The sequence below is a fragment of the Camellia sinensis genome, chromosome 15 (genome assembly GCF_055761805.1).
Source record: "Camellia sinensis isolate YWXY chromosome 15, ASM5576180v1, whole genome shotgun sequence".
Classification (NCBI taxonomy): domain Eukaryota; kingdom Viridiplantae; phylum Streptophyta; class Magnoliopsida; order Ericales; family Theaceae; genus Camellia; species Camellia sinensis.
Genome location: NC_138975.1, coordinates 107,528,514 through 107,549,448, shown reverse-complemented (window position 1 = coordinate 107,549,448; position 20,935 = coordinate 107,528,514). Strand labels below are relative to the sequence as shown.

General features: G+C 40.3%; 1 protein-coding gene across 1 annotated transcript; it reads right to left on the bottom strand.

The window, feature by feature from the left end:
• Positions 1-2,124: 2,124 nt before the first annotated feature.
• Positions 2,125-11,186, bottom strand: LOC114283501 (uncharacterized). Its single transcript, XM_082908460.1, has 9 exons — positions 10,880-11,186; positions 8,576-8,649; positions 8,090-8,167; positions 4,192-4,475; positions 4,004-4,086; positions 3,733-3,823; positions 3,120-3,643; positions 2,520-3,014; positions 2,125-2,456 (listed from the first exon to the last, which is right to left on the bottom strand). Exons 1-9 carry the CDS (start codon positions 11,184-11,186, stop codon positions 2,125-2,127), a joined length of 2,268 nt encoding a protein of 755 aa, XP_082764586.1.
• Between the last annotated feature and the right edge of the window lie 9,749 nt (positions 11,187-20,935).

Genomic DNA, 20,935 nt, shown 5'->3' with positions numbered 1-20,935 from the left:
CTCAAACTTTCAATATTTCAAGATGTTATTTCACTATAATTCTAATTAAGGGAATCTTCAACCCTTAATAATTTTTTTATCAAATTATAATTTGATAAAAAATTTAAAAAGATGAAGCGTTGGAAATTATTGTTTTTTTCATCAAAATTGATGAAAAGAAAAAAAAAATTGGGATAAGAATGAAAGTTCTTTTAAAAATTGACAAAAATTTAATCAAAAAGTTAAAATAATTCATATCAAATCAATTTTTTTATTCAAATTTAAAATCAAATTAGATAAAAAAAAGATTAAAAGAAAATGATGAAAGGTTGAAAATATTGTGAAACCTTCTTATTCTTAAACACTAGAAATCCGTGTGCGTATTATATTCATATTGTATTTTTAGTTATAAAATTGAAATAAAAAAAATGTAACTTAAATTATTAGATTAATAATAGGAACATCATATTAATTATTGTTAAATATCACTTCACTTCACATTTAATAATAAAATTATATATTTGTCTTAATTATAACTTTTAAATTTGTATATTTTCATAACAAGAAGAGATATGTCATAACTCATTTAATCTCATTTAATTAGGTTTTACTTTTTTTTAATACAAATTATCAAAATTACACTAAATAGATTTATATATATTTTTTAATTTTTTTAAACTAATAATTTAAAAGTTATGAAACATAAAAGTTAACTTATAAATTTCATGTAAACCACAAGACAAAATATTGAATTACTTCCAAATAATTATAATTATTTTTTTTTTAATTTATAAAGTCTCGTCCATAGTTTGGGTTACCACTAGTATATATATATATATATATGAGAGTATATACCATGAAAAATGAAATAGCAAAGAGATATTGATTATGATTATCTAATGTTGAAATCAAATGGGGTTTTAAAAAGGGTTCCAAAAATTAGGGCTATCAAAATCAAAATTAGGATTTTCAAAATCAAAACTTAGAACTTGAAATCTGCCTTAGTTTTGTGTCAAAATCGTTACACCAAAAATTGCCACGCCCCGAAAATTTACCCAATGTAGATTCATCAACTTACATAGCATAATGTAAATGGAGACCAAATCTCAATATTGACATCATTCTCAAATCCTCTAACATTTGTATTCATTAATCATCATAATATAATTCTAAAGGATGATATGACAACTTCATCATTCATGTATTCTCTACATATTTGACATCATTTTGTAAACATTGATTTTCCAAGACAACTCAGTCATAAGCATCAAAGTCGACAATTTTTTTTTCTTTTCCTCAATGAAATTCCCCATGTAATACAACCATAGAAATTTCTCCATCATTTCTTCACATAGCAATTTATTAAGCATCAATTTCACAATATCTCAACTTTTTCCCAAAATTTCCAAATTCTATCAAAACAAGGTTTTGTTCCATTTTTTTTTTTTTTTTTTTTAAGATTTTTCCAAAACAACACCTACACTTTAGAACATAACTCATATTCTCAAAAGTTTTAGGAAAAGATAGATGAAATCAACTTCTAACATCATATAGGGTTCACAACCCAAAATCATAACTCAAAGCATGATGAAATACCCAAAACATGTATCAACTTGCAAAAATGTATATATCTCTCAAAGATTATCCCTACCTCAAGCTTTGGAGATGAAGATGATGGAAACCCTAGAAATCAAACTCATAAAAACACGATCCAATCGATTATAAACGTAACCCTCATCGCCATCTTCGATTTAGTATAAGAAACCCCCTCAAACTCTTGAAGATTTGAGATAAATCTTAGAGAGAAGTTAGATTTTTTGTGTGTTTTTAGAAAGAAGAGAGAGAATAGATAGATACATATATACTGGGATGGACGCAGGATTCTAATATGGAGGGTGTGTGCATATGCAATGAAAAAATTTGTCATGAGCATGTGATATACAATATCATTTTCTACCCAAATATCACAAAAATATATAATTATATGTTTCCATTCATCGTATATAATTACAAAATATTATCAAAATAAAATTGGATATGTTCTAGTAAATCCATAATAATTTTCAAAAAAGCAACTATTTACTTTACATATCTACTTAGGCATCTAAAGTTGTGCTCGACGTTCTTTCATGACATAAAAAGTATCTATGATGGAATCTCATCAAAATCTCGAGCAATGTCTTTCTCAACATATGTTAACAAGTGGCGTGAAAGAAAATCATTCTCCATCCTGTTGCGCAATCTAGTCTTTACAATTTTCATAGCTGAAAATGCACGTTCTGTTGTTGCCGTAGAAATTGGTAAAGTTAGAACAAGACAAATTAATCTATCGACAAGAGGATAAATTGTTGACTTCCTTGTTGTTGCCAACATTTGGCACAATTCAGAAATTGTCAACAACTGCTGAAACTCAGGATGTTTAAGGATGTCAATCTCGTAATTTTGCAATTGGAATTTCAAATGAATTTTTTCTTGCTCTGTAAAGTCATTAGGATAAAATTGATTTGCAAGCTTTCATACATCTTCAATTTTGAACGAACTGTAATCATCCCTAGGATCTAAAGCAGAGCTAAGAATAAGCAACTCCATCACATCTTCTTTGAATCTATTGCTCAATTCTTGCAATTGAGAATCACATATAATTGTAAAAATATCAACCCGAAAATGATGCTTAATAGTAACGTGATCTCTTTGGTGACAAACACGACCTCTACCAGATGTGTAACGAGCACTCATATCAGGAATATCTATGTCATATTTTCCACAAAATAGTTGAACATTCTCCAACAAAGAAATCCATCCATCTTCTCTATATTTTTCAACAAGTGCTTTTGTAGTTAACACTATATGCATTGCATTCAATATATCTTGAGATTTGCATTGCAAAGCTTGGCAAAGATCATCAGTAGTCCTCAGAATATCTCTCATAAGATGTAAGATAAACACAAACTCAAAAGATGTAATCTTATCATAAACTTCATCTGCATCTGCACGTTGAGTAAAGGTGGCTCCATCATTGTTGACATTACTTAAGACTGAACAAGTTTCACCAAACATATTTATCAAATTGGAAATAGCTCCCAAGTGAGAACCCCATCGAGTATCTCCAACCTATTTCAATGTCCCAACTTGATTTTTACCTTTACTAGTTTCAACTTCATCAATGGCAAGTTTTGCTGCAATTTCTTCAGCTTGAGCAACTTTCAACTGATCATGCCTTTTACAAGAAGAGCCACATAGATTAACTGTGAGAGCTAGATAAGAAAAAAATTGGGCAACGGGTATAACCTCTCTTGCTGTCGCTACCAATGCTAATTGGAGTCGATGAGCAAAGCAATGAACATAATACGCAAAATGACAGTCATGAAGAAATAAGGCCTGCAACCCAGTCCACTCTCCACACATATTACTAGCATCATCATACCCTTGGCCACGAATATTTTGTACACTGAGATTATGACAATATAGGACAATACATATTTCTTCTTTCAAAGTTGCTGATGTTGTATCCGATACATGAACAATATCAAAAAAATGCTCCTTTATAAAACCATATTTATCAAAAAATCTTAGAACAATGCTCATTTGCTCCCTCTTTGATTCATCTTGAGCCTCATCCACTATAACGCAAAATTTTGCTTCATCAATCTCCTCACGAATGAATCTTTGTATTTTGTCAAAAAAAAAATACTAAGAATCTCTTTTTGAATTCGATGCGAGTAATATGAAGCATTTTGAGGAGCTTTGTGTAACACATCTTCCACATCTGCATTATAAGATGCCGAGAGCTTTATCAATTCAATAACATTCTCACGATTATTAGAATCATGACCTTCATCACGACCTTTAAATGCACAAGCTTGAAATGTAAGCCATTTGACAGCATCTATTGTAGTCTTCAGCCGCAAATGATTTTTTGCTACTTGTTGAGAAGTTTGTTTCTCAACTATTTTCTCAATGTGTTACGCTTGATTTGTTAAATCATGGCAAGATTTAACAGCAATTATGTGCGATGAATTAGGACCTTTTCCCCTATGAGTTAAGAAAGCACAATTCTTCCCACTATTGACTTTCTTCCATGAAGAAAATCCATCAGAAATGGAAGCACTAGAAGTAGTGCATCAATTTGGTTTTGTAAAAAGATTGCAAGGAAGACAAAAAGCACAATGTTTGGTTGAAGAATATTCTAGCCAATCTGGAAATAACTTGTACCAAGAAGCTAGAAAACGACGCCCATTCTTCTCTTCAAAAGGATGGTTGTCTAGTTGGTATGGTCCAAATTTGATGTAAGCTCGTCGAATCTCATCACGTTCAGATATCAAATAATCCCAAATTTGTGGTCGCAGACCTGGATCCCTTACCAAAGAAGATGTATCAACTTCTTTGGATTCTATTCTAGGCACTTTACAAGGACGTTGTTCAGGAATTGAAGCTTCAACATTATCAGTAGAAGGTTTTGTAGTTGCATTAACTTCTATATCTTGAGAGCCGCTTTTCTTAAAGAAAAAAATCAATTTTTTTGTTCACCACAATTCACCTTATTTAAGAACCAGAAATTTATTAAACAATTTTTGTTACTCACTAGGTAAAAAGCACACTAACAGTGTAATTTAATCTAACAAACAATGGACATGTCATTTTCAATAGGTAAACAATAAGAATCTTCAGAGTAATAGAATTTCTAACCCTAACGAGGTGAATAGCATCCAAATTGAAGTGAATTGCAACGAAATTATAGATATTTAAGCCTATTCATCTCTGAGAAATTAAAGATATTTATTATTATTATTATTATTATTATTATTATTATTATTATTATTATTATTATTATTATTATTTAAGCCTACAGTAAATGCTTGGTTTTGCAAAAAAAGCAAGAGAAGATTTCTTTCGGAGACAAAAAGTCTATTATAATTCAAAATTGATGCGTTTTGAACTCAATATGGATTAATTATATATGCAGTAATATTACATACGTAGAATTTTCTATAAAAAAGATATGTACCATTGAAATTCTAATTATATATGCATAAAAAATCTACAAAAAAGATGTGTACCATTGATATTAATTATATATGCATAAGCAATCTATAATTAATTCTACTACATTCAAATCTCTATGTATAGATATGTAGAAATTGTAGAGTAGTTATAAATGTATATAGGATTGAATTGCATACCCAAAATAGTGTTTTGAAAGGAAGGTAGAATCCAGGAAGGCTTGTAATTAGAGAAACCTCTAGTACTACTTCAATGATAATCCCAAAACCCAGAGAGAGAGAGAGAGAGAGAGAGAGAGAGAGAGAGAGAGTAAAGTGGTGGAGAAGGGGCTTAGAGAATTAGGTTAATAAGAATTTGGGGACCTTTTCAACTCAAGTGTGGGGCATGTGAGTTTTATCTCAAAATCGCATGAAAATCCGTCATTTTCTTCACCTAACAAGCTCAAACTCTGCAACCTAGTTGGGGATTTTCTAGATTACGAGGCAATACTGTGTTGATATCAGTAAAGTGGTCAATGAGATCAACCTCAAGTTTGCAAAGGCAAAGGAGGAGATAGAGACGACCTTGGATTCCAAAGAAACTGTGTATTTCAATGAGGAAGCTTTGTGTGCTCGGGACGCGGTTAAAGAAGTTCTGGACATGTATGAGGGGTTGCTAGCAAAGTTGCTAGAGAAGGAAAAGGGTGCAATACAGAGGTCTATCGGGTTCAAGATTGAGCAATTACAGGCTGAGCTTGTACAATTGAATGATTAGTGGTAAGGTTTGTTGATTAATCTGAGTTTTGTCATACCTTGATTCAAGTTCATTGCTTTTTATGTTTTATGTTGTAAGTTTCATGGTTGAGGATCGAATTTATTTGTTGGAGGGAAAAAGAAATCGAAAAAGAATTGGGAAACAGAAAAGAAGGGAAAAACAAAAAAAAATCAGTTGCCTTACCGGTCCACCGGTCGGTCCATCGGCTAGTCTTCCCACCGGTCGTCCCATGTCTTTTGATACACGCCGTTGGAGCGGCTCGTATCAGATTGAAAAACTTGCCTTTTTTTTACTCAAATTTGGTGAAAAAAATAGGTGAATCGTTAGAGATGCTCTAAGGCATTAGATCCAGTGAATATTTTTTATTGGTAAGAAATCTACACTTTGTGAAAAGTATAGTGAAAAGTCCTAAAAGACATTTTGTTTTCAATTTTACCCCTTGAATTTTTTTTATTTGTTTGACTTTTCATTAACTATCTATTCAAATTATATCTATCTGTTTAATTTTTTTGTCTATCTGTTCAAATTTATATCTATTTGTTCAATTTTTCTTCTAAATTCTATCTATTTGTTCAATTTTTCCCTTATCTATTTAATTTTTCTTCTAAATTCTATTTATCTATTCTTTTTTTTTTTTTGTGCTAAATTCTAGTTATCTGTTCAATTTTTTTTCCTAAATTCTATCTATCAGTTCAATTTGTTTTTTTATCTGTTGAAAATTTGTGTCAATTTTTTTGTTTCTATTGCAATCATCATCATTAGCATCATTTTTTTTTTTCAAATTTCTCTCATACATGCACACACTCACAGATATACATACATACAACTCAACCCAACCCTACCCAAGTCACCAAACCAATTCAATTAACAATAACACGATGCTATCTTCAGATTCACCATCATTACTAAGCCCGACCAATAAACACCTCCAAAAGCTTATGGAATCAACTCATCCCTTCCCTTGCAACAAGATTGAATCCATCAACACCAACCTCCCCTTCCTCCCCGCCGTCCCCCGCTCTGTTGGTACCTCCGAATGCTGGCACAAGGATGACTGCTTCCTTGACTACCTCTTCGACATTTACTGCATTCTCAAGCTCTAAATGCCCCCGGCTTCGCCGATCTCTTCTACTTTGCTTACTCATATTCCTACTCCTACTCCTATTCCTATGTCAACCTTTCCATCTTTGACCCCTCCACCGCTCGTGTTCCACCATGAAGTCCAGCGATAGCGGCGGGCGGCGACCATGGTCAGATTTGCTCAAATCTGAAGTTGTAGGAAGATGAGCTTGATTGCCTAGGGTTCAACTTTGTTGTCACTGCCATGGACCACCGCGATCTCCCTCAGTCAAGGCAGATCGAAGCATCTTTGAGTTTCATTTGTAACTCCGATGAAATGGACTTCAATGATGTCATTTTGACTAGTTATACTTCGCGCTACTGTTGAATCGGTTGAAACACCCGCTTTAGGCGAAGGATGATGGTGGCGGCGGCGACGATTAAAGCCGGCTCCGCCTTAATGAATAGCGACGGCAGCAGAGGAGCTCAGGATTAGGGTTCCGGTGAAGGTTTAGAGAGAGAGAGATGGCGATGATAGAGAGAGAGTGTGTTATTATTGTTTGAGACTAAGACCGTATGGTATATATATATAATTGGGTAGTTTGGTCATTTACAGGACTTTGTCCTTTTGGACAAAATATTTAAACGCTTGGACTTTTGAACAAATAAAATTGAGATTTGAACTTAAGGACTGAGTGCCCTTATTTATGTCTTGTCCTTCTATCACTTTGGAAGAAGATAAAGGACAAGAGCATTTTTCTACAATTGTCCAGATTCCCTTACTTAGGTGGCACATTTTAAAATTTTACATTTTCCTAAAAAATCACATTAACATGACTTTTCATTTACATATAAAACTACACAAAAATTCATTTTCAATTATAATAACCAATTTTATATGGACTCTATATGCGAAATACTTAATTTTCATATATGTAATTATAATATAATTATTATGATATATATAATTTAATTTAAATTTTATATACCTATATACAATATATGTGAATAATTCAAAAAGAATATTAAAGAAAAAAATCAATACTCTACATAATTAATTTATATATTTTATTCTTGATCCAATCACAACATATTTATATTTAATCTCTTAAATAAATTTTTTGTAGTTCTATTTCTACATATTTTTATTATCCAAATAAATATAAAAATATAAATAAAATGAAATAATTAGAATCACTTTTAGTTTTATATTTGACATGGCAAGAGCCATAAAGGCTACAGCCCACTATGAACAACCCAAGCCCATCACTTAGGGCCCAATACATAATCCAATTACCGAAGCCCAGTACTGCTGAAGCCCCCACATGGCAATAAGAACCAATGGCATCAAGACACATGGCAACAGAAGGGCAAGCTACATCAGCAGACAAAAATCTGCAAAGTTATTGCTACACCACATCGCCATTAATGAGGCCCCTTACAGCATTTATTGTGATAACCCCTCTCCGTCGGAACAGCACGCCACCACCCTGAACAAGGTAAGCTACAACATAGACTTTTGGCCAAGATGACAGGTCAGAAGAGACAACGTAATGATTACCAAAGGATATAAGCAGACGTCGAAGACATGTAGAAGGTTAAGCTTTTCTATCTCTAATCCATCTCTATATTCCATCTCTCTCTCTAACTTGCTCGTCGGAGGGTTCGCTGGGGGACTCCCCGTTCCCCATTGGACTTTGGTGCAGGTTCTCCCGTGGGCTTGGTCATTCGAACGTAGGCTTGAGGAGCGTGGATCAGTCCGGCCCATTCTACCACCACGAACTGCATCATCAGTTGGCACCGTCTGTGGGAAAGCTTTGCTCCGTGCGCCAATTGTGCTCACTGTCGCCGGAAACCCTGTCCCAACAACCCTTTCTTGCTACCCATCAAAGTGTATGGTCACGACTAGATCCATGGCTTCTCACTATAACGCCGCCGACCACCAAGCCGACCCTCCCAATCCAAACAACCCACCACAGTATTTCGTCAAGCTTACCAACAGCATTAACCGCATGGCCGAGCAAAACCAAGCCCTGATAAATGCTCTACTCCAAAGAAACCTTCATATGCCTCCTCTACCACCTCCAGATATTCTCCACAACCAAGAACGAGCCCCGAGCCATACTATTATCCTGCAGCCTAATCCGCCCAACTTGGAAGGCTTGCACCCTCCTTCCCTCGATATAAATCCACCACCCCGACCCCCACATCCATCGGTCCTGGCACCAACCCCTGAGGGAGAGGCTAGTAGCGTCCAACCCCCGCTGCCCTCCGGTGGTGACAACATTCCTCACTGGGACACAGAACTCTGAGCCATGAAGCTCCAACTCCAAGGGGTCATGCAGAACATACAACATAAACCATCTACCACAGCCAACTCCCCATTTGTTGTCTCCATCAGAGACAAACCTCTCCCTCTTAAGTTCAAAATGCCTGCCATCGACTCTTTCGACGGTACAACAGACCTAGTCGATCACTTGGAGACCTACAGAACCCTCATGATCCTCCATGCATTTCCCGACGAGATCATGTGTTGGGCTTTCCCCATCACACTCAAGGGGTCGACTCGACTTTGGTTTAGTCAACTCCCAGCAGACTCCGTCTCCACTTTCCAGCACCTCAGTGACTCCTTCCTCAACCATTTCATAGGAGCCCAACGCCAGCGACGTCCAGCAACCCAACTCCTCAATATCCGTCAAACTGAGGGGGAGTTGCTGCGTAGTTTCGTTACCCGCTTCAATACCGAAGCCTTGCAGGTAGCGGAAAACGATGACAAGGTCATCCTTACAGCTTTCATGGCCGACTTACGGTCATCTGATTTCCTTTTCTCCCTCTCAAAAAATCCCCCGACCTCCATGGCAACCCTACTCTCCAAAGCCCAAAAATACATGAACGTAGAAGATTCCCTAGCCGCTCGCCAAGACCCTACAACAAAAAACCCGACCTCCCGAGAAAAGCGAAAAGACTCAGAAGTCAGAAACACCCAGTACAATAACTAAACACCGCATTATACCGACCGACCCCCCCGAGCCGACCGGTCAGCACCAGCCCGACCGCCCGGTCGGTTCGAGCGGTACACACCCCTTAATTCTCCCATGGAACAAGTCCTCAATCAGATCCAGCGGGATTACCCCCTCAAATGGCCCTAACCATCACGAACCCCCTCCAATTGGAAAGACCAGTCCAAATATTGTCGTTTTCACCAAGACCACGACCATAATACCGATGGTTGTGTTAACCTCAAAGATCAGGTCGAGACCTTAATACGTCAGGGACGACTTAGCCGGTTCATGGATACCCGTCCTCAGCAAAGGCAAAAGACTGAGCCCATCAGAAACAACCACTGACGCACCCCTCCCCGGCAGCCAACCCAACCTAACCAAGGCCATGATTACCCCCCACAGCAACCTCGGGCACAAGGTAATCCCACCCCACCTGTTGGAGAAATTAGAGTCATTTCCGGTGGGCTTGCGTGCGGAGGACCATCCCACTCGGCTCAGCGGGCAGAACTCAGGAAAATAAGGCAAGGCTCAAACAAAGAAGTTGCCACATTGGATCGACCCTCCAAACACCCCAGGCAATGGACCGAGCCTATCACCTTTACGGACGCTGACTGCACAGGCATCCATTATCCTCATGACAACCCTCTCGTCATTTCCGCCCTCCTCTCTAATTACAAGATCAGACGGGTTCTCGTCAACAACGGCAGTTCTTCAGATATCATCTTCCTCAATTGCTTCCGCCAGCTCAAGATTGGGGAAAAAAGTCTTTCTCCCTTACAAACCCCTTTGGTCGGTTTCACTGGCGACCGGGTGACCTCCATCGGTTCCATCGATCTTCCTATCACAATTGACGAGTACCCCAGGCAGACCACAAAGCTACTCACCTTCCTCGTTGTCGACTACCCCTTTGCTTACAACATCATCCTTGGCCACACCGCCCTAAACGCCTTCCAAGCCATCGCCTCCACTTTCCATCTTGCCGTCAAGTTCCCTACCAATCTGGGGGTCGGCACAGTCAGGGGAGAGCAGACTGTAGCCAGAGAATGCTATGTTGCCTTACTTAAAGAAGTTAAGCTTAAGGAGACCATGATCATTGAAGGACTTGATGTAAGGGACGAGGATGAGCTGGTCAGGGGGGAACCAGTGGAAAAGCTTATCAAGATATCCATCGACCCCACCAACCCGGCAAAAACTGCCAAGATTGGCAGCCAACAGTCCCCCCATGCCAAGATCGACCTCACCGCCCTCCTGATTGAGCCCAACGACGTGTTTGCTTGGACTCACTCCGATATGCCGGGTATTGATCCCTCCTTCATCAGTCACTGTCTTAGTGTTGAGCCCCATTTCTGACCTATCCGGCAGAAGCAACACATTTTTCACCCGGAACGCCATAATCTTATTGCTTCTGAAGTAGACAAACTCCTTGAGGCACAGTTTATCACTAATGTGGACTACCCTAGATGGCTGTCGAATGTGGTTCTGGTTCGTAAAAAACAATGGTAAATGGCGACTCTGTGTCGACTACTCCGACCTTAACCGAGCTTGCCCCAAAGACAGCTATCCTCTCCTTCGCATAGATCTGCTGGTCGACGCCACAGTCGGTCATCAAATGCTCAGTTTCATGGATGCACCCATCTGACCAGGAGCACACCTCCTTCATCACCGACAGAGGCACCTACCATTATCATGTGATGTCATTTGGGTTAAAGAATGTCGGGGCCACTTATCAACGGTTGGTCAATACCGTCTTCCATCACCAGATAGGCCGAAACATGGAAGTATATGTAGACGTCCCCCGAACGCCCCAGGAGGATGAGCTCCAGTTCTGTTCATTTGGGGTCACTACAGCTCAGGACTCGAAAATTGTCACGGTTCTAAATCTGAACCAAAGAGTCCAAATCCGGCAAATCGTTTTGAGAAAACAGATTTTTAAAAGAAGTGCCAAACATGGACTGCTTTGCCAGATACAGAGTCGCCACCTAAATATTTTATTTTGGGAAATTTAAGAAACCCTGACTCGTTGCCTAAGGCCACGTGTCCGTCATCACCAAAGTTGCCTCGGCTCGGGAACTTGGGTACGATTGGGGAAGGTCACTTCGTGAGCACCCCCGCTCGCCCGATCAAAGATCGGCCTCTACTAACCATGATATCTATTTTTGAAAACATTATGTGTTCTTATTCCGGTTATTAGCCTAGATTACTATGTGATGCGCACAGCATACAAGTATAGACTGGATCGCCTGAATTGGAACAAAACATTTCATGTTCGTTTTTGAAAGATGGTTTGCTACTCGCAAGTAAGCTTAAAATGCAGATTTTGCCACCCTCGGGTGGGCTTAGAAAAGATGGTTTTGCCACTATCTAGTGGACTTAAAACAAACATTTGATGAATTGTCCCAATCCAACTAACCCAACCTTCACCCACAGGCATCCAAGCAGTTATATCACATAAGCAATTAGCCTCATCGTAAGCATGCTATTCATGGCAGTCACTCACACGCATGCAAGGATGCTAAAGCATAAAACTCACCGAGTACTCCAAGCCAAAACAAAAACTCATTAGAAATCATGCATGAATCCTAAGTATACAGAAATGCCTAATGCAACACATGCAAAAATGCAAACTATAGCAGGCTCGGCTATTCTAAACATGGCATATGGAATGCTACAGCTAACATGTATTCAACTTGGAATTGAAATACAAATGCAGTTAGTATGATGCGCCAAGCCCGGTGCATGCAAAACAGATGAATGAATGCAAACATGCTATCATACTACATGCTAATTGAAATATGCCCTAATCTAACCATCATAAGCAGGTAAATAAAAGGGAAGAAAGACGTGGGGTTGGAAGACATACATCACACTCACGCACACTTATTACAACATTGCCCTCGCGCAGAGGGTCCGAATAAATATACAGTCCCGAATAAAAGAATAGTACAGTCCAAATAAATATTACAGTCCAAATATGTACAAATTCCTAATTAATTAACAAATTAACTAAGAAAATAAATAAACTGGCATGCAAGCCAGGGACTGCCTTGATTCCATTCCGGATGATGAATGATGCATGCCCGGGTTGCCTTTGCGCGGAAATCGATGGCGATGCCCCAATTAACCTCTGTTTGCACCTGTTCTTGAAATGCGTGCCAAGCCTCGGAAGACCGTTGATTCTTGATTTGCTGCAACAGAGAGCAGGAAAGGAGCATAGCAATGTATTTTCACAAATGTATGCATGCCTCGATCCTCGTGCCACCAATCACGCATCTCGATGCATGATGGCCGAGGAGTCGAATTGCACAATTTAATATGAAATGAATGCACATGAAAACACAACAAGACCTAACTCCATCATGGATGATCCGGAGTGTCGGTGACTAGGGAATTGAGACGCGTTCTGTCACTCGGAGTACGGAATGTACCTCGTTTCCCGTGCTCGGGCTAACTCCTATCCCAAGCACAATGCAATATGCATGACATGCATGAATGCAAACTAAGATACAACCTAACATGCACAATGTTATGAAATGGCATACACGATGCACGATGTAACATGGCATACACAATGCACTAATATACAACCTAGCATACACAATGCTATGAAATGGAATGGCATACACAATGCAATATGGACTTACACCAACATAAGTGGACCTCAGTCACACTCACATAGGAGGCCATAAGATGAAAATGAGACAACTCGAAGTGCGTGCATGCGTGCACGCAAACCGAGGACCGAACCTACGGCACGGAATGCCACTCTAACAAGACATGGCAAAACATGGAATATGGCATATGATCATGCAATTTTCAGAGGCAAAATGAGATGCAAAACAGCCCCGAATCATGGCAAAATGATACCCGATGCATGGAACGAGTCCCGAAACATGAATTTTGGCGCATGAAATGGCCTATAGCTATGCAATGCATGCATAATTTGAACATGAAGTATGAATACAGAAGATAGGAAGCCCCAAAACAAGCATGTTTACAGTTTAAAGCATGGCCAAACATGGAACACAAATGAGGCTAGATTAGCATACAAAAATGGGGCCAAGAGAGGGGTAATGAAGCAACTCACAAATGCTGGCCCCAAACAGAGAAGGGGCCTTCTACAATATTGAAGAGGGGCCAAAAATATGATGTATTACAGTTTATGACAAACCCCAAAAACAGATACAAGTATGCTCAAAATGCTATGCAAAATAATGGCACCAAGAGAGCTATAACATGAAGTATAAAAAGGATGTCCCAAACAGCCATAGACCCTTAATGAAACATGAAGAGAGGGTCAAAATAGGGCCATTTTCAGTTCGGACCAAGGTCCAAAAACAGAAGCTCAATAGGCTAATAAATCATGCAAAAATGGGGACCAAAGAGGGGGATAATGACAAGTGGCACATGGAGGTCCCAAACAGTGATGAGCCCTTCTTCAATGTTGAAGAAGGGCTCAAAATAAGCCTATCTACAGTTTACATCATGCTCCAAAACAGATCATACATAGGCCAAAAATACTATGCAAGATTATGGCATACAAAGGGATGATGAAGCAAGTGCAAGATGGGGGTCCCAAACAGGGTAAGACCCTTAATGAAGGATGAAATAGAGCTCAAACAAATGCCACTTTCAGTTTTGGTCGGAGCTAAAAACAGCAAGCAAAAGGGGCTAAGAAAACTTGCAAAAATGAGCTAGAAAGAGGGAGAAATCAACTCACCCTTGAAGACCAATCCTTTGCTGCCTCTTGGACCAAGAAAATCTGCGTCCTAGCCTCTGAGAAGACCTCCAAGCTGCTGGAATGGAAGTGGTAGTGTGGTGCTAGGTGGTGAAAGGGTGTAGGACTTGGTGTTTTGAGGCTTAGAGTAGAGAGAGAGGGAGAATTGATGCAAGGCTCTCAAAACAAATTTTGTAACCCTAAAATCTGAAGGGGAGGGGCTGTATATATAAGCAAAAGGGGTGGAAAAGAGGGGGAAAAAAGGGGGGGGAAACAAATCAAGTTTCCCCCCAAAATGGCCAAACCCTCGGACATAGGTGTTGTGGAAAACAAAATTCACTTCTAGGACACACTTGGGGAGGGGGGCATGGCCGGCTAGTTTAAAAGGGGAAAAAAAAAGTCATTTCACCAGCTAGGTGGCCGGCCAGCTAGATTTTCTGGCCGGCCAGCTACTTTCAGGATAAAAAAATGGACTGCCAGAAAGAAAAGTGGCCGGTGGGTGGTAGGAAGGTCCAATGGTGGCCGTTCAAGTGTCCAAATTGAAGCCCCGGAAGTTAGCTTTCCAATGGCGCAAACCTTGCATTAAAATTCCTCCTTTGGAAAACGTTATGCCCTTTTTGGTGAAGCTGCGCAGATTTCGGTCCAACTAGAGTGATGCCCTACTTCAATCAACTATATCTTCCCCGTCCGGAATTGGATTTCGGAGATTCTTGAGTGCAAAATGAATCCCCGGAAGTGTTATTTCCAACGGTGGTGGCCTCATAGTTTGATTCCAAGTATCCAAATGAATAGGCCCGATTCGGCGAGGGCTGCTCGACTTTCTTTTAACGGTTCATGCCCATTTTCTCCCCCGACTGGATTTCTTCCCTCTTCTCTTCTTTTCTTCAACTTCAAACCCCTAAGTAAGGTGTTTTGAAAGATTTTTCAAAGATTTCATCTCTCTTTCATTCATTTCCACTTTGTCCTTGCTCGGTTTACCGAAAAGCGCAATTTTTGACAAAATACGAGCCTCGGAACATCGCAGAAACTTTATTTCAAAAATGTTTTTGAAAGAGAGGGTTTTAAGTCTAAAATCTTTTGATCGAGATCGTTCTGGTCCAGAACAGGGGTATGAAGTTGAGATTTGACTCTCTCTTTGCCGAAGAAATTGAACCTTTGCCCTGCACACCTTTCTCCACCATGTAAATCATTAGTCGCGTCGAAGTCTTATGGACGGTCAAAAATGGGGTGTCTACAGTTGCCCCTTTTTGACAGAACTCAGAAGTCAAGAAGTGACGGGAGTGAATGTCAAAGCCGAGAGACGACCCATTTTTGACAAGGCCGAAGACTTAGACAAACACACAAATGTGCCCGCAGGCATGCCAGCAGGCAGGGGCAAAATGCAACTGACAATGCAAGAAGCCAAAGGTAGCTCAAGGTCATGCAAATGCAGCAAGCTGTAATGAAGCACATATTCACAATAGATGCAACAGTTTTAAGCAAGAATGCAAAACAACAACTATATTTCATGCAGTTAAGAATGCAGAGATTTATTCAATTCTTGTCGCGTCTCACACGGAGAAGATATGATACCTGCGCGATTCATCTGGTTGCACCAGCCTCAAATGAACCGTACATACAATATCGTGCCTGATGGTGCTGGGGATCTCTCGCTTCTTCTTGGTTGAACCACAGGTACTACTTTTCTCCCTGACTATGGCCGCAACTTTCCCTATTCTCCAATAGGGTGACAGACTAGGTTGGATCAGTATCCAGAATTGAGGTGCATACAGATGCTGTCTCAATCTATGGGGCTGCCATACAGATTTCAAGCCGAGGATATACCCCTGGGTATTTAAACCAGGCTTTAGTCTCAGAAATCCCGAACCTTTGCGTTCTAGGCATAAGCCATTCGAACTCTAGTTTCCACCGTCTCAGTTGGTCTCCTAGGAACTCACCGCGAACACAGGCAGGTGGCTATACCAGACCACCGGAAGTCGTTCGGGCACGACAAACACCAAAGGAATTGCACCTTTAGAGGATTTAAGGTCTCCTAGACCAGGGAGTGCACAAGACAGTGCGAAGAAATGCAAGTAAAATGCAAGTACGATGCGCAAACACAGCGCGAATGATGATGCAGGATTTAAGGTCTCCTTAGACCAGAGGATTTAAGGTCTCCTGGACCAGGGAGTGCACAAGACAGTGCGATGCAGAGTGAATGCACAAAACAGTGCGATACAGATAAGGTGCGCAAGATAGCGCGAATGGTACAATGCACAAAATAGTGCGATACGCTAAGCAGCGCGATTGATTTGAAATGCACAAGACAGTGCGATGCAGGAGCGCAAAATAACGCGAATGATAAACTGCACAAAACAGTGCGATGCGCAAAATAGCGCGAATGATAAACTGCACAAAACAGTGCAATGGAGGTGCGCAAAATAGCGCGAATGATAAACTGCACAAAACAGTGCGATGGAGGTGCGCAAAATAGCGCGAATGATAAACTGCACAAAACAGTGCGATGCGCAAAATAGCGCGAAGATAAACTGCACGAAACAGTGCGATGTGCAAAATAGCGCGAATGGTACAATGCACAAAATATTGCGATACGCTAAGCAGCGCGATTGATTTGAAATGCATAAGACAGTGCGATGGAGGTGCGCAAAATAACGCAAATGATAAACTGCACAAAACAGTGCGATTGAGGTGCGCAAAATAGCGCGAATGATAAACTGCACAAAACAGTGCGATTGAGGTGCGCAAAATAGCGCGAATGTAAACTGCACAAAATAGTGCGATTGAGGTGTGCAAAATAGCGCGAATGTAAACTGCACAAAACAGTGCGACACGCTAAACAACGCCAGTGATTTGAAATGCACAAGACAGTGCGATACGCTAAACAGCGCGAGTGATTTGAAATGCACAAGACAGTACGATACGCTAAACAGCGTGAGTGATTTGAAATGCACAAGACAGTGTGATACGCTAAACAGCGCGAGTGATTTGAAATGCCCAAAACAGTGCGATAAAATGCATCTTCTATGCAAGTATGGGGGCATTTTCCATGCAAAAGATATAGGCATTTTCTATGCAAGTATGAAAGCACATTCTACGCAATATTGAAAGCAAGCATATTCTATGCATGAAACAAGCAAAGCATATTCTATGCGGAATCGAAAGCAAGCATATTCTATGTATGAATCCTAACGATGCGCGGCACGCATGCAACAACAGTGTATATGAAAGTTCACATTCTATGTAGTAGAGGAGCATCAAATATGTACTCTGGTGCCTCTAATTTACCTCTTAGAGGACTTTGCAACACACTCAGCTCAAAAAGGGCACACTCTGTTCATATTGGCGAGAGATAACATCAGCTGCTGCTGCTTTAATTGCCATTCTGACTTGAAGCATGCTTAAGCTTGGAATAGAGGCACACTCATTCTTCAGAGCACTGACAAGGCCTGAAGAGGTACATATGGAATGCAATCTCAGAATTTTCTGAAGGTGAAACACACTCAGATGCTCAAAATTTTCCCTATTTTCTTTTGCTTTGCAGTCCGGAACTTATATAGCTTCAGATAGGTCCTTGTTTTACCGTTCACACTTATCGGGGGTGGACCCTGCATTTTTATGAAAGAACAAATCCTGTTTTGCACAAATGTGGAGAATGGCACAGCACTCTGAGCACAAGATGATTTTTTTGAAATTGAGAAATAAGTTCTCGACCGAGTATTGAGCCTACAACTGAACACAGCGAAAAAAGACTCAACAATGGAAAACAAAAGGTAAACAACCTAAACACATCGAGACACACTCGGACTGACTCAAAGCAAGAATCGAGACAATACAAAAGACACAACACTCAGACGTGTTACAAAGACGAGAGACCCCTTGGTGCACGAGGAGCCAGTTTCTCCGGGTATTATTTCCCACCCTTTCTCATTTGTGGTTCTCACATCACTCGGCCCTCAAACTCTGTTTTTTCTGAAAAAGCCCTTTTCTCACTTTTCCTCTCATCGCACATCTCTCTATTCTTCGATCTCTCATTTTTCATCCCTCCCCTGGGTGGTTGATGGATAAACAGCAAATTGTGGGCTCGTACCCCTAGCATTCTGCTAGATTCTCTTTCTTCCGCTCACAGCTAGTGAATTCCTCCCACGGAAGGGTTGCGCTACAACTGGGTGTGTAGCAAATTTGCAGCTAACATCAGTTGATGATGCTTTGCTGGGGAGTTTGGACGTGATAAGATCTGTCCAGATGATGGAGTGGAATATCTTGCCCCATTCTAGTTCGTGCTTCGCACTTGGCTTGATACCTCGTTGGTTGGAGGATGTGAGAGCTTTATGCCCTTTGTTGTGCCCTTTTCTGGCGAATACGGTGCCCTTTCCGACAAGTAGAGTGCCCTTTCCGGCAAGTATTTTGACAAAGGGGAAAAGACAGAACACCTGACTCAACTGTGCCCCTAGTTCATCATTTTGACCATTTTTTGTTTTAGTTTTCTCCTAAAAAAAATTTTGACCAAAATGGGAGTTAGATTAACATGCTTGTTCAATTTTCTGATTTAAAATCATGCAAGTCAGGCCATGAGCACTGAAAATTTTCCTCTTTTGGGTCCAAGAAATGGTCCAGTTTTGAAAATGGAATAGTTTTCGAGAGAAGATCAGTCAACCTCAGTAAAAATTTGCAAAAACTATTTTTGCAAACGACCACCGCTCAACAAGCACGGAACCTACTCTTGAGATGCACAACCTCGGATCCATAGGAATGGAAAATTGCCCCTTGTCTGAAGGACACTGCATGGCAACGGAAAGTTGCCCCTTGTTTGAAATGACACTGCGGCGTTTTGAATGGCAACGGAAAGTTGCCCCTTGTTTGGATAGTACCGCAGCGCATTGTAGTCAGTCCTCAAAGCGACGAACACAACCAGACTCTCGGATACAGAGAAAGCAAAGATGACCAGAACCATTGCATGGACACAGTCGATTTGGAAGTGTTTATGGCTGGACTTCAGAATGAAGTTGCCTACGTATCCCAAACATGGGAATCAAGCCTTACGTAGTTCGGGGTTAAGGTACACTCGGGTATTTACCTCTCCTTTTTAGGCTCTAACTTTTGCCAAGGCGCCCGTTGCGGGTTTTCGACCTTGCGAGCTTTGTTCTTCTTCTTTTTTTTTTCAATTTTTGTATCTTTTCATTCTTTTTCATTTCTCTTTTTCTTTTTTTTTTGTTCTTTTCTTTACATCTTTCTTTTTTGTTCTTTTGTTTTTTTCTCTTTTTGTTCTTTTTCTTCTTTTCATGCTCTAACTTTTGCCTGGGTCGCCCTTTCGGGTTTTCAGCCCAGCGAGCCTCTCAAGGGTAAAAGTATAGCTTCGACCATGTCAAATGGTTTTGGGATCCTGAAGTCATCTGAATCCAGGAGAATGGCTGCTGTTCGCTGGTGATGTTGGAGTCCATCCAATGGGGGCTGAATTTGCTCCTAGTGTTGTGGATAGGAACTCAGTTGTTCTTCAGCAGTGTCTTCTTCCTTCCTTCCTTCTGGGATTTTTCATTCTTGCCGTTCTTCATCTTTGACTCTTCGAGCACATTTGAAATTCCTTTACCCCTAGTTCGAGGGGTGCTTTTGATTGAGCTTTGCAAGCTTCCTTTGATCGCATCTGATCTTCTTGATTTGACTTTCTTGCCCCTTGTTCGAGGGCGGCTTTGAATCTGGCCACACAGGCCCCACATTGTGGTTGGCCATTAAACATTCTGAATTTAAGTCCAAGGTTTGAAAATGAGGGGCTGAGTCCTGAGGCTGAGAGCAATCCTAGGCTGCACAATCTCAGGAGCGATTCCACACAAGTCTTCGCAGGACCGCGCAAAACATTTTTCGAAATCTTTTAAGAAAGTGACCAGTCGCTCGCGTTGAAGACAGTGTAGAACCAATCTGGATCAAGCCAGGATCCTTCCCAGTACTCACATTAACAAGCATGATTTCATTCATTAAGGGCTTAGCATGCCTCTCTTTCTCTCAATTGATCAAAATTTTACAAAACCCGAGGAATTCCTTCCTCTTCGTTTTCACCGCAGTGTTCAAAGGGTTTTGAAAAACTTAGGTCGATACAATGATTTCAAGGCACAGAAAAGACAGAGTTCTTTAGTCAAATACTGCCGTCTCATTCAGAACTTCCGGCATAACTGGCACAAGGCAGAAGCAAATGCGAGAGCGTGAAGATCGCCGCTGTTTTATTCAAAAAAAACTGTTGGCACAACTGGCTCCCTGGCAGAAACAGACTCAAAACAAAACGAAAAGACAAACATAAAACAAAATGGTGACGCCCGAGGTAACACCCCCCGGAATCACCCGACTCTAACAAAACAGGACTGACTCGGTACAACAAGACAGACCCAACTGACTCAGTAAGAAAAGACTGACTTTGTACGACACAACAAGACTGACCCAA

What these genes read in the sequence shown, in the direction of transcription:
- LOC114283501 (XM_082908460.1), bottom strand. Translation starts at nt 11,186, where the DNA reads ATGGCGTTCCGGGTGAAAAATGTGTTGCTTCTGCCGGATAGGTCAGAA. An exon ending in CAAGTCCTTCAATGATCATG is followed by an intron (nt 8,650 to 10,879) that starts GTCTCCTTAAGC and finishes TTGTTGGGACAG; the next exon opens with GGTTTCCGGCGACAGTGAGC. An exon ending in CTTAACTCATAGGGGAAAAG is followed by an intron (nt 3,824 to 4,003) that starts GTCCTAATTCAT and finishes GTGCATTTAAAG; the next exon opens with GTCGTGATGAAGGTCATGAT.